This window comes from Emydura macquarii, unplaced genomic scaffold, assembly GCF_026122565.2.
Source record: "Emydura macquarii macquarii isolate MOO-44397 ecotype Brisbane River unplaced genomic scaffold, CSIRO-AGI_Emac_v2 contig_1451, whole genome shotgun sequence".
NCBI lineage: Eukaryota > Metazoa > Chordata > Testudines > Chelidae > Emydura > Emydura macquarii.
Window position 1 is genome coordinate 430311 of NW_027131588.1, and position 17361 is coordinate 447671.

The 17361-nt window shown below is 37.6% G+C and overlaps 1 protein-coding gene across 10 annotated transcripts in view; it reads left to right on the top strand.

Annotated features, from left to right (window-relative positions):
* KDM4C (lysine demethylase 4C) overlaps positions 1 to 17361 on the top strand; it is a 463532-nt gene that overhangs the window by 86294 nt on the left and 359877 nt on the right. For 9 of the 10 annotated variants that reach the window (XR_010920738.1, XR_010920740.1, XR_010920739.1 and 6 more), the window contains exons 6-7: positions 4404 to 4453; positions 17228 to 17331. Coding sequence is in view for 6 of the 10 variants with exons in the window: in XM_067553078.1 (XP_067409179.1) it covers positions 4404 to 4453; positions 17228 to 17331 (154 nt within the window). In the remaining 4 variants the exon portion in view is untranslated. Of the gene's footprint in view, positions 1 to 4403; positions 4454 to 13707; positions 13867 to 17227; positions 17332 to 17361 lie in introns of those variants that run through there. The other variant, XM_067553084.1, reaches the window with a different exon arrangement.

Genomic DNA, 17361 nt, shown 5'->3' on the forward strand with positions numbered 1-17361 from the left:
GGAAGAGACGTGTCAGTAATGATGGACAATACCATGGTAATGTTCTATATAAATAGACGGGGGGAGCACGCTCCTCTCCGCTGTACCAGGAAGCCCTCAGGTTTTAGGACTTCCGATTGCTCATTCTATCCACCTGGAAGCATCTTACCTGCCTGGTGCTCAGAACAAGCTGGCAAACCAACTCAGCCGTTCTTTCAACTCCCACGAATGGTCTCTCTTCCTGGACATAGTGAGAGTCATTTTTCAAAAGTGGGGCTTTCCCCAAGCAGACCTCTTTGTAACTAGGTCCAATAGGAAGTGTCATCAATTCTGTTCCTACCTGAAATAGAGTCCAGGATCCCTGGCAGATGCATTCCTCCTTCCATGGGATCAGCACCTGTGCTATGCTTTCCCACTGTTCCCTCTCATTCACAAGGCTCCTCCTGAAAATCAGGAGAGACAGGGCCTCGGTCATACTCATAGTCCCAGCTTGGCCCAGGCAATGCTGGTATACAACAGTGCTGCAGCTATCCATAGACATCCCAATCACTCTGTCCTTGGTCGCAGACTTGATCTCACAGAACCATGGATAGCTGCATCATCCCAACCTAGAATCACTTCACCTCATGGCGTGGAAGTTGTGTGGTTGAACCCTAGGGAAATGATGTGCTCACAGCAAGTGCAGGAGGCCCTCCTCGGTAGTAGAAAGCCATCCACTAGGGCGTGTACTTTGCTAAATGGAAAAGATTCTCTATGTGGTCGACGCAGAGAGGAACTGCCTGTTATTTTGGATTACTTGCTGCACTTGAAGCAGCTAGGACTAGCTGCATCGTCTGTAAAGGTACACTTAGCAGAGATCTCTGCTTTCCACCTGGGGGAAGGAGGATGCTCAGTGTTTTCCAGTCTTTTCGTGTCTAGGTTCCCCAAAGACCTAGAAAGACTTTACCCCATGGTTTGTCACTTCATTCCAGCCTGGGATCTCAGCCTGGTACTTAATAAACTGATGGGGCCTCCATTTGAGCCCTTAGCGAATTGCTCTCTCTTATAACTCTCATGGAAGGTAGCCTTCCTTGTCGCAATCACCTCAGCAAGGAGAGTGTTGGAACTTAAGGCGTTGACTTCTGACCGACCATATATACAGTATTCCACAGGGATAAGGTACAGTTATGTCTCCCCCCTCCCAGAAATCTTTTTACCAGTGTTCTTTCTGAAGTCGCATGCCAACAGCAGGGAGCATTGCCTCCATTCACTTGACATCAGCATTCTATATAGAATGGACTAAACCTTTTCGTAAATCGAATCAACTTTTCATCGCTGTAATGGCCAGGATGAAAGGTCTGCCAGTTCCATCCCAGAGGATTTCGTCATTAATTACCTTTTGTATCAGAACCTGCTAGGACCTGGCTAAAGTACCAGCCCCGGCTCTGACAGCACACACTACCAGGGCGCAGGTGTCCTTAGCGGCGTTCTTGGCGCAGATCCCTTCACAGGAGATTTGCAACACGGTCTTCTGTCCACACGTTTACATCACATTATGCCATTACTCAACAGGTTAGAGATGATTCAGCATTCGGCAGAGCAATGCTCCAGTCAGCCATTTCGTGAGCTCCAATCCCTCCTCCTAGGGTCAACTTGGGGGTCACCTACTTGGAATCAACATGAGCAAGTACTCAAAGAAGAAAAAACAGTTTATTTACCTTCTGTAACTGTTGTTCTTTGAGATGTGTTGCTCATGTCCATTTCATGACCCACCCGCCTACCCCTCTTGTCAGAGCTGAACAGCAAGAAAGAGCTGAGGAGGCGGCGAGTTGGCAGAAACCTATGTACAATGTCATGAGGAGCCACTCCAGGGGATGCCTGCACTGACCCGACAGATACTGCTGGGGGAAAAATCTTCCAACTACTGTGCACGTGCCATGCGCACACCTTCTTGGAATAGACCTGAGCAACACATCTCAAAGAACAACAGTTACGAAGATAAGTAACCGTTTTTTCTCAAAACAGTTTTTAAAGATTAAATAACTTGTAGAAAGACTTAAGCTTAAGTTGATGCTGTTATATGATAGTTTTTGGAAAGATGATTTTTCTCATCTTCCTGAGTGGATTGAAAACTGTTTGAGCACTGCTAGTAAGTAAGTAATTCCCTATTAATATAAATATTCTCTATTTAAATAGCTTCTTACATTAGTAATTAATTTAGCATCAAATAGCATTCCTATATTTGTACATAAATCATCTTAATATTCCTATAACAATGGTAGCAGTCAGTTGTTATATGAATGCTTGTATTTAGATACACAATATTTGCAAATATTCATATTAAAAGACACTTATGCCATCGGCATTTGAGAAATAACACAGGTTTTCACCTTTAATTGGAAACATGAGTTTAAAATAACCAGTATCTTCTGTAAAGCATTTTCCACCATAAATATTCTCCAAGTTTAAAGAACATTTATAGTGGGAAATGTTTTACAGCAGATACTGGAGCATTTATTTAGTTAAAATAGGTAGTGATGTAAATTTTGTAATTTAGTTATCCGTTATTTGTGAGGTTGTGAATCTTGTTAATTATTTACTGTTTGTGATTCTGTTCTCTTTCTGTACTAGGGAATGTTGAATTATTGCATGGTCATGGGCTTCTTGATTTTCATTTATGGAGTGGATAGTCCTTACAAAGGATCATTAAATTATAAAGCTAATTTAAATATCAATTGAGGAAGGAAGTTGGATGGTTTGGCGTTGGTGGATTATTTTATTATACTTCAAGTATAAGATAGAAATTGCCATGATTTTGCTTGGGTTTGGCTCTAACTATTTACATGGGAACAAAACTTTAACAACTCATGGTCTCAGTCAGATGGACAGAGTTGTGAGGCGAAAGGCTGATTTAGACTGGGAATTGTACAGTTTACCTTAGATATTGAGATCAGGTGACTTATGTTTTAATTTGGGTTGAGGGGTTACTTGGAGTAGGGTGAGCAATGCTTTTTCCCCTTTGCCATGGGCTATTTACTTTTTTGTTTTACGATGGGAGTTTCCACTAGAGTTGAAGCCAATGTGCCATATTCTCTAGAATTGTTGTCATTCTGCTTGAAAGATATACCATAGCTGAATTATTTTATGGATGTAAGTGACAGCCCCATTTTATGATCCAATATTTTGACTGATCATGGCTAGAAAAACTTAAGTGAACCACTGCATATACGTTCATGGTTAATGAACATTTCCAAGAGATGATTCTGGACCAGTAATCAGAAAGTCAACTGACAGTTCACAATTTTTTCTATTATTTCCCAGCTTAACTCCTACTTTCAGAGTACAGGAACCTATTTCTTATCTAGTTTAACTGTTGGACCAATCTGAAAACATTCATATATAGAATAGGCTATAAACACATACTTGCTGATTTTTCACCTGATCGAAGTGACATGTTTATTATGCAGAGAAGATATCAAATGCAATTCAACTCTGTCGTAAACACGCAAACTAAAATAGTAGCTCATTGCACATATGTATCATATATGCTAATTGAATCCAAATATTATAAGCAAATTAATATGTACGATAAATCTGTGAAGTAAATAACAAAATGCTAATTTATTGATGCATTGTCATGTGCTGCTAAATAAGGAAAGGAACTGTATTACAGTAATCTTAAATTTTCAAGCTACAATAAACACTAAAAGTACTGTCATATTACCAGAGCTTTTTCTTGTCACAGATCTGTTGTGAATATACTTTCATTAAAAGTGTAAAAAGTGCCTTCTGGAAATCAAAGATTGAAATATTTCCAAATACAGTATTTTCATAAATAGCATGTGATAAATATTGAATTTACAGAATGCATATTTCTTTCAGTTATACATAATTTTAAGTTTAATGGCTTATGAATAAAATTAACCATCTCATTCCCGCAACTCAACTGTAAAAAACAAATATGAAAAATGCATCTTAAACTCATATTTTTTGGTTGAACTCTTATTTGTGAAACATGGTAACAATCAAAGAAAATAATCCTGTATGAATGTTATGCTGTTTTGTTATATGTGTTTGTCTTATTTGGAAATAAAAGTAAAAGATAAATAGCTGCATTTCTTTTAACTGGAATAACTGTGTACAGGTATAATTATATACAGGTATTGCCAAACTCTAGTATTTCACAACTGTATTTTTGACTAAAACATTCTTTAACTACAATTTATATTACACTAATCAGTTTTCAAAACTAAAAGTAAAACAAAGCACTTTCTTTTTTTTTTAAAGTAAGCAAATCCTTGGTTTTCCTCATGTTTTACACAGCATTTTACATTATTTAACCATATTTTGTCTCTCTTCTTTCAGATGTTTTCTCCATGCCGAATTAGTATTGTTTTGTAGTTAAAGCTCTAAACATCTAATCCTTTTCTTTGTGTAAATTTTAGGTATGCTGTCCCTCCAGAACATGGAAAACGACTTGAAAGACTAGCTCAAGGTAATATTTTCAACATTTCTCATCTAAGATGTTTGTCTCAAAAGTTCTTGATTTTCAGGAATATCTTTGATTTCACATAAAATAACCTTACAGTCTCAATTGAAGCTTGGTTCTTAAAACTTAATCTCTTTCTTGACTAATTTTTTTTACTATATTTATAGATGCTTGTGATTTTGTCTAGATCAAGGCATTACTTGATTTGTCTCCAGAGTAAAGTTGCTTGTTTTGCTTTTCTTTTTTTTAATTTCAGCCAAAAAGGTTGTGCCATTTGCAAAAGTGAGGCTAGGGAAGTATACTTCTAGTAGATACTTCTTCAATTTAAACAAGTAAAATCTCTGAAGATTCCATCCACATGAAAGAGACAAGCTTTCGAGCTACACAGAGCATGACCGGAGAGACATTCTCACTCTTTCCCTGGCCCAATGACTATTCATGGTCATTATGAATTATTATGAATGGCCATCATGAATGTCCATGTTGTTTGCAGAGTGGTAGTCATGTTGGTCACAAGATATTAGAGACACACATCCTTACCTAGGATGTGGAATACCCAAGTTCAAATCCTTATTCCAATGACTGTTAAATTACTTTTACAAAGTGGAACAGCTTCAACAGGAGCGATTGAGAATGGCTGATTCTGGAATATGCTATAGACCTGTGGTTAGGGCACTCAACTGAAAGGTGGGACACCCATGTTCAAATCTCTTTTTCTCATCATGCAGAGGAGGCAATTGAACCTGGGTCTCCCACTGGGCTAAAGTTTATAAGGGAGGCTGCTGCCTCCTGCTCTTCCTCCTCTTCAGCATGAATTCATGTTTTAGGTTGCCAAAACTGCATTTTTCAATGAATAGTTTATTTACTAAAAAATTTCACCCAGTTTTCCTTGTGTCAGGTTTATTGTTTAAAATTCAAAATTCAGCTTTTTGAATGGTTGTAACAGGGCATGTAAATACTTTGCAATTTTTTCTTCCTTATGTTGGGCTTTCTCTTAAGGCTTGATCAAAAGCTATCAAAGATGCTGGAATGATTCTTGTTGACTTCAGTGGTCTTTGGGTTGAGCCCCAAGAAATACCAGCCCTGTAGACTACATGAGACATTTATTCATCCCAACATAAAATTTGGTACTGGCTACTAGTTTAGCAGACATTAAAGGTTTCTATCCCATCACATTTTTCACTTATTTCAGCTAGTTCAATTCTGCATCAAATTTAAAAATGAACTCCAAGAATTACTTTCTTTTAAACTCATATGGACAATTATGTAGTTCTATTATGAAAGTTTTGGCATACTAATAACTATAAAGCTGGTATATCTTAATAGCCCAAATGCATTACATTAATAATACCAATGTACTGTAAATGTAATATTGAACTTCTGGCAGGGGCAAACTGTTCTCATGAATATTAAAGTGGATGAGTCCCTGGGTCTGGATAGTAGATTAGAGTAGAACATGGAAGGTGATTACTATAATCCTTACATACACATGTAATGAAATTTTTACTTTCTTTGACTGTATATTTTCTTTAATTGCTCCATAATTCCATATTATTTTATTCCTAGTAGAGTCTGAGAAAGAAGTATCTGTGATCTTCATGCTGTAGTTACTGCCCATTAAAACATGTTCAAAGTTTTTTTTTAAAGTAAGCTGTTTTAAAATGATGAAAATGTCATGTCAGCCACATGGCTGCAATTTACCTAATCAGTAAAGGTTAATAAAGTTGGAGGAAGATGAGGACTTCAGACTTAATTACATGTTTATTCAAAACTGTTTTTGCAGCATATTTTTTGCAGAAATGCAACAGCTAAAAAAGCTGCATGAATTAGAAGGTTTAGTCTTGCTGACCAGATGCCTACTGAATTAATTGAATTCTCCTAAATAATTAAAATAAAATAATGCATTAAATGTGATGAAGCATTACAGGTTGTCTAGGTCAAAGCAGTACTTGATACAAAAAGGCAAGGGTATTTTCCATTATCTTGTCTACGCATCATAATTATCACACTTGCCTTTTATGCATGAATGCTTTCATCTTCAGTTTCTATTGAAATCTTGGTTGACTCTGGTACCTAGAAATATTTTATCTGAAAGACATTAGACTTGCATCTAATAAAGGCAGCAGTTTGATTTCTCCCTTCAGCTGCTTTCTCATTTATGTAGTTTTTTTCAGTTTTATGTAGACATAAATGTAATAAAAATTACAAGTGAGTTGTTACTGCAATTTTTAAACTCGTTATGTTCATCTGTAATATTATAGAATTCTTAAGGATTTTTGTTTGACAAAGTTGATTAGAAAATAAAGGGAAAATAGAGGCAGAGCAGCAAATCATGAATGACAGTTTGGAAGATTTTCAGCTTCTTTAAAAATAGATTCCTTAATTATATAGGCTATTTTAGAAAAGAGACGACATCTATCTGTGATGTTCAATTATGTTAAGCAAAGTAGGGACTAAAGCAGAGTGTAATATACTGTAAGTAGTTTGTGAATAGTGTTTAAAAAATCCTACTACAGCACACAGCATAATCTGATCTATTTAATACAAAAATTCATAGCTATCATTTATGAATAAAAGTATAAATCGTTCTTGCTGTGCAACTTAATGTAGAAATTGAGTGTCTGTCTCTCTCAGTGGTTCCCAACCTTTTCCCTGCCATGGCACACCTTGATACCTTTAATTATTTTGAGGCACACGACCATATAGTCTCCAAATGAACTCACGAATATTCATGAGCCAATCCAGAACTTTTCAAGTAGTTTTTCAAAAAAATTCTATGGCACACCTACTCAGACCTCATGGCACACCCGTGTGCTGCAGCACACCGGTTGGGAAACATTCGTCGGTCGGTCTGTCTGTCTGTCTGTCTAATCACTTCACGGTTGCAAAAACTGAAAATTTGTGACAGCTGAACAGTTAAAGCTTTTGTCAAATGACAATTTTATTTTAGTCAAATTTAGTAGAGATGGAAATGAATAGATAACAAACTTTAGATAATTACATGTGCCATCTGCATAATAACGCTCATTTCACTGCAAGTATCACTTGCCATCTTCTCTGACTGTAATAGTTTGTACTTATATGGTATACAGGGTGTCACCGTCTTCCTGAGGTGACTGACCATACATGCTAGGGGTTGGACTAGATGACCTCCTGAGGTCCCTTCCAACTCTAATATTCTATGATTCTATTCTGTGCTCATCCTCCTAATGTTTCATTTTTCTTGCCGCCTGGAAAATATCAACCTTCATAGAGTTAATATATTACAAATCAGTTATATTAAAATTCTAATTTAAATCCATCAAGAAAAAATATGTCTGTCTTTCCTTTCTTAACTCACCTTGAAACAGGAGCACTAGATGGGGGAATGCAGCCATAAATAAAGTTAGTTGAGCTAAAGATGGGGAGACAACCTTTATTCTGAATTTACTTTCTTTAGTCAGTTAAAATTAGAACTTTCCCACTATGTATTTCCTATTTAAATTAATAAACTAATCATAGAAATACTGCAAGTCTATATAAAGTATCAGGGTTCAAGACTATTTAGAAGGATTGGACATTCACAAGTCCATGGTGCCGTATGCAGTGCACCCGAGGGTGCTGAGGGAGTTGGCTGAGGTGATTTCAGAGCCATTGGCTATTATCTTTGAAAGCTCGTGGCAACAGGGGAGGTCCCTGAGGACTGGAAAAAAGCAAATATAGTGCCCATCTTCAAAAAAGGGAGGAAAGAGGATCCAGGGAACTACAGACCGGTCAGCCTCACTTCAATCCCTGGAAAAATCATGGAGCAGGTCCTTAAGGAATCCATTTTAAGGCACTTGGAAGAGAGGAAGGTGATCAGGAACAGTCAACACGGATTCACCAAGGGAAAGTCATGCCTGACCAACCTGATTGCTTTCTATGATGAGGTGACTGGCTCTGTGGATGTAGGGAAGGCGGTGGATGTGATATACCTTGACTTTAGCAAAGCTTTTGATACTGTCTCTCACAGTATTTTTATCAGCAAGTTAAAGAAGTATGGGTTGGATGAATGGACTATAAAATGGATAGAGAACTGGCTAGAGCATAGGTCTCAAGGAGTAGTGATCAATGGCTCCATGTCTAGCTGGCAACCGGTCACAAGCGGAGTTCCCCAGGGGTCGGTCCTGGGGCCGGTTTTGTTCAACATAGAATCATAGAATCATAGAATATTAGAGTTGGAAGGGACCTCAGGAGGTCATCTAGTCCAACCCCCTGCTCAAAGCAGGACTAACCTCAGCTATATCATCCCAGACAGGGCTTTGTCAAGCCTCAGCTTAAAAACCTCTAAGGATGGAGATTCCACCACCTCCCTAGGTAACCCATTCCAGTGCTTCACCACCCTCCTAGTGAAAAACTTTTTCCTAATGTCCAACCTAGACCTCCCGCCCTGCAACTTGAGACCATTGCTCCTTGTTCTTTCATCTGCCACCACCGAGAACAGCCTAGCCCCATCCTCCCTGGATCATTAATAAAGATGTTGAACAAAATCGGCCCCAGGACCGACCCTTGGGGAACTCCGCTTGTGACCGGTTGCCAGCTAGACATGGAGCCATTGATCACTACTCGTTGAGCCCTATGCTCTAGCCAGTTCTCTATCCATTTTATAGTCCATTCATCCAACCCATACTTCTTTAACTTGCTGATAAGAGCTTTATTAATGATCTGGAGGATGGGGTAGATTGCACCCTCAGCAAGTTTGTGGATGACACTAAGCTGGAGGAAGTGGTAGATACCCTGCAAGGTAGGGATAGGATACAGAGTGACCTAAACAAACTGGAGGATTGGGCCAAAAGAAATCTAATGAGGTTCAACAAAGAAAAGTGCATAGTCCTCCACCTAGGAAGGAAGAATCCCATGCACAGCTATAGACTGGGGACCGACGAGCTGGGCAGCAGCTCTGCAGAAAAGGACCTGGGGGTAACAGTGGATAAAAAGCTGGATATGAGTCAGCAGTGTGCCCTGGTTGTCAAGAAGGCTAATGGCATATTGGGCTGCATTAGGAGGGGCATTGCCAGCAGGTCACGGGAAGTGATTATTCCCCTCTATTCGGCATTGGTGAGGCCGCATTTAGAAAATTGTGTCCAGTTTTGGGCCCCCTACTACAAAAAGGATGTGGACAAGTTGGAGAGAGTGCAGCGGAGGGCAACCAAAATGATGAGGGGGCTGGAGCACAGGACTTATGAGGAGGGGCTGAGGGAACTGGGCTTGTTTAGTCTGCAAAAGAGAAGAGTGAGGGGGGATTTGATAGCGGCCTTTAACTATCTGAAAGGGGGTTCCAGGGAGGATGGGGCTAGGCTGTTCTCGGTGGTGGCAGATGACAGAACAAGGAGCAATGGTCTCAAGTTGCAGGGCGGGAGGTCTAGGTTGGACATTAGGAAAAAGTTTTTCACTAGGAGGGTGGTGAAGCACTGGAATGGGTTACCTAGGGAGGTGGTGGAATCTCCATCCTTAGAGGTTTTTAAGCTGAGGCTTGACAAAGCCCTGGTTGGGATGATGTAGCTGAGGTTAGTCCTGCTTTGAGCAGGGGGTTGGACTAGATGACCTCCTGAGGTCCCTTCCAACTCTTATATTCTATGATTCTATGAGATTAAAGTATATGTGGATTAATGTGTAATAAGACTCATAGACTCAATATAAAATTAACATGGCATCCATTCAATGGATTTAAATACTAGCTAACTGATAGGTCTCAAAATGTAATTGTAAATGGGTAATTGTCATTGAGTAGGCGTGTTTCCAGCTTGTTTCCACAGGGATTGGGTCTTGTCCCTATGCTGTAGGCCTGGGACATAACTCACCCCTGTACTAAACTAGCTGTTTCCAGCTTTGGGTGAAACTCAGGGATTTCACCACTGAAATTAAGTAAAAAAAGCTCTGTTGCTGCTAAGGCACCCCCACCTCAAGAATGCCACAAACAAGAGCTATAACACCAGGGATTGTAAAGTAGAGACACCCAGATGCGGGAAAGTTTTAGGGAGGATACAGAAAGACCCAGCAAGTGGTAAATTAGATAAAATAAACTCTGACCAATGAATTTGTGTTGATCAGCTGCACAAACAAAGAAGGTCATGAAATAAGTTACAATCTGGGCATAAAAGAAAAAAAATGTTTAAAAAAAAATTGAGCAAGGAGGAGGAAACATAAGTGCCAGTGAATGACTGGTGAAATGTTGTTATCTAGAGGCATTGAATAAAGTAATAGGTTTAGTAAATTTGAAGGAGGTAGATAGTTTTACCTATATAATGTAAATGAGAAACAGTACTCTCTGAGAACCATCTCCAATTCAATATCAAGCTGCCAGAACGCTTACTCTTCTGCATGACCATGACATGCAGTGGCATTTCTGACACTCCCAGATGAGTGGATCCTGACTGGTCATCTGGTGAAGTTTGTCTATATATTGGGAGTGGTAAGCATAATAGATTTGCCTGGCACACATATTCTGTGTGTGTTGCTAATAAATAGATGTTTAGAGCCCAGGTGTGTAAGGCTCCTTCATTGAGAAAAGGTTCTGTAGACCCATACAGCCCTGAGCCCTGTTGGTACTTAAATTGGCCAGTTTTCTCCCTGAGCCCCATGGGTAAGGGTAGATGCCTTATACCCTGAACCCTCAATAGGGAAAGGGTGGGGATACCTAAATTAACCAGGTCATGGCTTGAGCCCCCAGTAGGGTATAGGTGGGGTGTCATAGATTTTTGCAAATAACATTTTGCTAATGACCTAAAAATAAACCTAAAATCATCACTGATTTAGTATGCCAATGACACAAAAATTGGGGGAGTGGTAAATAATGAAGAGGTCAAGTCTGTTGATTCACAGTGATCTGAATCACTTGGTAAACTTGGCACAAGCACATTATGTGTTTTTAATATGGCTAAATGTAAATGTTTACATCTTGGAACAAAGAATGTAGACCATACTTACAGGCTTCGGAACTCTGTCCTGGGAAGCAGTGATTCAGAAAACAATTTGGGATATGTGGTGGATAATCACCTGAACATGAGCTCCCACTGTGACACTGTGGCCAAAAGAGCTAATGTGATCCTGGGATGCATAAACAGAGAAATCTCGATTAGGAGTAGAGAGGTTATTTTACCTGTATATTTGTTACTGGTGCAACTGCTGCTGGAATACTGTGTCCAGTTCTGGTGCCCACAATTCAAGAAGGATGTTAGTAAATTGAAGAGGGTTCAGAGAAGAGCCACAATAATGATTAAATGATTAAAAATCATGCCTTAGATTGATAGACTCCAGGAGCTCAATCTATTTAGCTTAAAGGGAAGGTTAAGGGGTGACTTGATTACTTTCTGTAGGTATCTACATTGGGAACAAATACTTAAGAATTGGGCTCTTCAATCTAGCAGGGAAAGGTGTAGCCCAATCCAATGGTTGGAAGTTGAAGACAAATTCAGACTGGAAATAAGGTGTGAATTTTTAACAGTGAGAGTAATTAATCCTTGGAATAATTTACCAAGGTTTGTGGTGGATATTTTATTATTGACAGTTTTAAGTAAAGATTGGATGTTTTTCTAAAATATATGCACCAGGAATTTTTTCTGGCAAAGTTTTATGGCCTGTATTATAAGGAGGTCAGACTAGATGATCACAGTGGTCCCTTCTGGCCTGAGATTCTCTATTAATTTATGAATCTGCATTTGACATTGCCCTCAGAAGACAGTTCAATTATGTTGTAAAGTAGTAACTTATTATGGGTCAGGTTCCTGTATTCTTACCCATATTGAATAGTACCGTTCAATAGTCTTGTTGAAGTCAGTCATGGTCATTCAAGTACCATTAATAGTCTTGTTGAAGTCAGTGGGCCTTTTTGAGTAGCTGAGTTCTACTCTTTTTGAGTAGTACTGTAGTATCAAAATCTGGCCCTCTATGATATAGCAGTACAATTTAACTGAAGATCCTTTGCAAGTGTTCCTTGTACTATGGATGTGTTTTCCAATTGTCCCTGACAAAAACAAACAAACTGTAAACTATATGAGAGATTGCCCGATTCCCAGATGTAAGACTGAGACTTTGCCATCTTTTATAGAGCCATATCCTATGTGGGTCACCATTCCCAAGCTGAAAGATTGGGCCCTACAGCTGATAATGCTCATTGTTCCCTAATGGGGGAACATGAGGAAGGAACAAAGTTTTCAATACACCAGTCTGGTTCTTGGGAACATATTTCAAACAATGCAACCCAATCTTGTGGTACTCTAACTTTCAATCATATACTTATCCATGCCACCAAATCATTGCACTAAATTTGTCTATCCTTGCTGCCCAATCTCTTTAGGTATGTGTACTCAGTCACTGCCCGTTGTTTTTTCCACCCTTGTGTCTTGAGCTATAGTGGGTCTCAGTATAGAGTTTGGTCTCCTGAGAAATCCATTTAATTCCATCTCAACCCACTCTTTTAAAAAAAAAAAAAAAAAATCATTTTATTCCAGAGACTTTTTGATTTGATCACTCTTGGTCCTAATTGATTTCTTCTGTCTCCCCAAACCTTAACATCATCTTTTGACAGTTGTGAATTACTTTATTATGTTGTACAGCAACCTGACCTCTATAGCAGGTGGGGCTTTTAAAATCAGGATTATAATGATTGCATTATGAGAATTGAAATGCATGTGCCCATTGGTATTTATCTGAATAGCTCACCAACAGTTTGCTAGCCACCGGGCCCAAATAAATTCATGAAACTGTGTTGGAAGGGCTGGTGTTAAAAACAGGTCCTTGGGTTTTATTTACAATTCCAAAAGGGAGAAAAAATTACATGGCTGTTGTTGGAAAAAATTAATCAGCACTAAATTTTAATAAAATGTGACACAATAATTAGTCCCTTCAGATTCAAAGGAATCTTAATAGACTTCCTAGTTCTTGTGTAGTGAAAGATCATGTACGGCTATTTTGCATCTTAATCCTTTATCTAAGAAACTTTGTGTTGCTGGGGTTGAGGAGTCAGCTAAAAAGGAATATAGAATTAATATGGTAATTAGAACTTGCCCCGGAAGACTTGTTAAGGTGTTTGTTCTGGAATCTTTAAGAGAAGCTGATAGACATTAATAGGAGAATTGGCAGGAAGAATAAAATAGGTTGAGGGTGTAGATTGGGGGGGACGGACAGACTGGTTATTCTGAGAAAATGTTGCCCTAAGTTTGTTAATTTTTTAAAGACATGAAGAGTATTAAGACAGTTGAATTGGATGATTGGAAATAAATGTCTTTATCTTATTGTTAAAGAGTGAACATGACTCCAAGGAAATAATCATCTTTTGAATGGCAAAAGAATCTCTACATGAGAAATTTACACGTGTTCTCTCTCTCTTTCTCTCTCTCTCTCTGTCTCCCCCGCCTCTTCCTCTCATATAGAGTTGACAGAAGAGTGAAGATATTATTTCAATGTCTTGTACTTAAGTTTAGTGCCAGTCCAGTAATGCTCTCTATAGTATTTTTAAGCATGTATGTTTATTTTTACCTATCCTTTCATTTAATGACTGTTTCTCTCTGTTTTTGTACAGTTGCCAATAAAATATTATTTTGCTTAAGACAAATGAAGTTCAATTTGGACATTATTTTTGGGCAGCTTTGGTTGGTGACCCACACAGGACAAAAATTCTCTCATCTCTCAAGAGGCTTGAAGTGTAGACCTCCAAGCCTACTAGTCTAAATCCCTCAGCTTTTCCACTTCCCCATATTTTCCCCAATGATTCTTCAGGTTGTGCAGAAATAAAGTGTCACTCTATATATAAATGAAATCTAGTAATTGTTCTGAATCGATATAAAGTCTGGCCATGTTCGTTGTGTGTCTCCACAACCTGCACTGTATCATCTACATTATAATTGCAAGTTTCTCCATAAGAATGATCAGTAAACTCCAGCTTTTTTTATCCAGTGTATTTGCTTCACTTACATTTTTGCATTTCTAACATAAGACTTGGTTTTACTCTGTGAAATAGCATTGCTTATATACTTTTGTACACTGAAAACCAGATATTGTTTTCAAATGGCTTTATGTTGACGTTTTCTTTTCATGTGACTGTTAATGTGAACTGGTAAATACAGCTGGAAATTATTTTTGAGAACCTGCTAAGAGTCCTTGTTGGAACAGAATACTTATTAAAGACAAGATTTTAAGAAATATGAGTCTAAAGTTAGTCATCTAAATGTATTTTTAGACACCTAAAAGGTGGGTTGAATTTCAGCAGTGCTGAGCATCTGGGTTCTATTGGGTGCTCAGCATTTTTTGAAAATTGTGTCTCTTATTTAAATGCCAAAATATAGCTATGTCCTTTATATGAAAATATTGTCTTTAGTTTCCAACCCATTTGGATTTGAATTATTTTATATTGTACATGATGATTTTGGTGAGATGATAGAGGGCATAATTTTAGAGGTTCATTATAAATACAAATTCTAAACTGACACAGAGTACTTAATACACTGCATATTACCTTCCTTCAGTGGTTTTCCAATTTAAGTTAACTTATGACCAGTCACCACATTTGTTTGGGTCCTGATTACAAATCCATATAGAAAGAAAATTAAATAAACTCTTCTTTCATCATTGATTTTAATTTAAAATTTAATTCATGTAATGTAGCACAAACCTGCAGATTTTAAAAGTTTGATGGGTTCATTTAAAATGAACTGCTAAGAAATAGCTTTTAGTATTGGCACATCTGTTGACAATCCTCTCATTAATGGTATCATCCCTTAAAGAAAAACATGGAGTGTTGTAAAGGAATAAAATACTGTGGCATGCACTTTCCTTTCTCTTTCATGCACTGGTGTGGTCAGCAGATTCTTGTAATTAAATGGTAACTGTCCTAATTCACTAGCTATCATTTCCTTTACAAATTCATATATGAGAGAAAACAGATCAGAATGTGATTATCATAGGGAAAAATGACAATTACTTTTGTTATGTGAATGACAAAGAGAAAATGTGTTTTGTTTCTATAAGCCAGTTATATCATAAAATACAGATTTGTTTTTATTTATTTTTGTAAGTACCACGGTATGACAGAATTTACAAACTAATATTTTATCAACCCTTCCATCCAATTTCATTGCCATATGCTTTTTTCTTTGCAGTAGAGCCTTCCTAATTCACAGTTCCCTTGTTAACAAACCCATTCATTTTAATAAAACAGCAAACATTTAATCTTCTATCTCATAGCAGAGTGCTGTAGTAAAATCTTCTATACTTAACATGAGACAGCATGACATCTTGGCTTGAACTGATATCTGGAAATTAGGGCTCCTGGGTTCTGCTCCTGAATTTGCCTCAGAACTTGGCTGTGTGATCACTGGAAAGTCCTCACTTAACAGCTCTGTACTTCAGTTTCCCCCTCTGTGAAAAACAGGGAAATATTTGTAAAATGCTTTGAGGTATTTGGATGATGGATACTATATAAGTACAATGAATTATTGTTATTAAGACATAAATAATTTTGCACAATATACTCTATAGTATATTATGACGATAATATAAATAAATAATACTAAATTGAAATTGCCAAAATGAATTATTTTGAAATATTCTATCTTTGATTGCTAAATATGTGAATTTTAGTGATCCTTAGTAGGTCTACCAGTCATTAGTGCCAGTAATGGGGGTTCTGCTGTAAAGACTTTCTCAATATTGCTAATCACTGAGTAAACGGGATAAACAGAATTGTCCTATTTATAATTAGCCTACTCCTCTCACCTGGTACATTCAGTAACATTATGATTCAGTCTTTGTGGCACTATAGTTTATTTCCATTATCTCATTTTGATGTCACAGATGAATTTCTAACATCACTGAATGACTTGATCAGGGTGATTAGACTGATTATAAATAACGAAGTTATTTTATGCTTCAATAGCTTTCACTGTCTATAGAACTTGAAGAACTTTCCATTTTACATGTGGGGAAAGTGAGTTGCAAAGAGATAAGTGGCTTGCCTAACATTACGGAGGAAGTCTGTGGAGTGGCTTGGAACAGAGCCCTGAAAGGAGAGTGACCAATCTCTTTCTCCTTCCTCTAGAGCAGCAATTGCTATCTGATCTATCTAAATTTCAAATTTGGGGGAGAGGTTTGAATGAACCTTAATTTTTTTAAACAAAATATTACCATGTGCTGAGCCACCATATTACATCAGTTGTTTGCTAATGACAACTCATCAGAAGGCATGTGGTGCAAATATTTAGGGTTGGCTGTCAGCCAGTTTGGGAGGAAACACTTTCAGCTAGCCATTGAGCATCAATCATCGCCACGGTAAAGTAATAGCTTGAGCTGCTGCCTCCGTAACTTCCAAGCTGTATATAAATATTGTTGAAAGAAAGATCAGGATTAGTCTTGAGCTAAGCAATGTAAGGGAAAGAGAATTGAAGATACAACAAGTGATGTGTGTCAAGTTGTTTGAGATGGAAAAATATTTTATTTTAATATTTTAATTCTTTGGAGTAATTCTCTTCCCCAATAAACTGGAAACATAAAGTCCAAAAAGTGAGGCCCAAATAATTATTAAAGTATTTCTCTTTCTCTCCTTAAACCTAAATTCTAGGAAAAAAATAAGATCTGAAAATCAGGCTAATTTACATAGGAAAGAGCTTTGGTTTTTATATAGATGTCTCAGTAATTGACAATGATGAGGAAGGAATTTCAACAAAAGTATGCAACTATATAGTTTATTGTGCTTTAAATAAAATACCATTAAACTTGTTCTTGTTTTAATTGGAAAAAAACCTGATTTTGCATATTTTGCCCTACTAGGATTCTTCCCAAGCAGTTCTCAGGGATGTGATGCTTTTCTTCGCCACAAGATGACACTGATTTCTCCTTCAATATTGAAAAAATATGGAATTCCTTTTGACAAGGTACAATAGAATTTAATTTAATACTGTGCT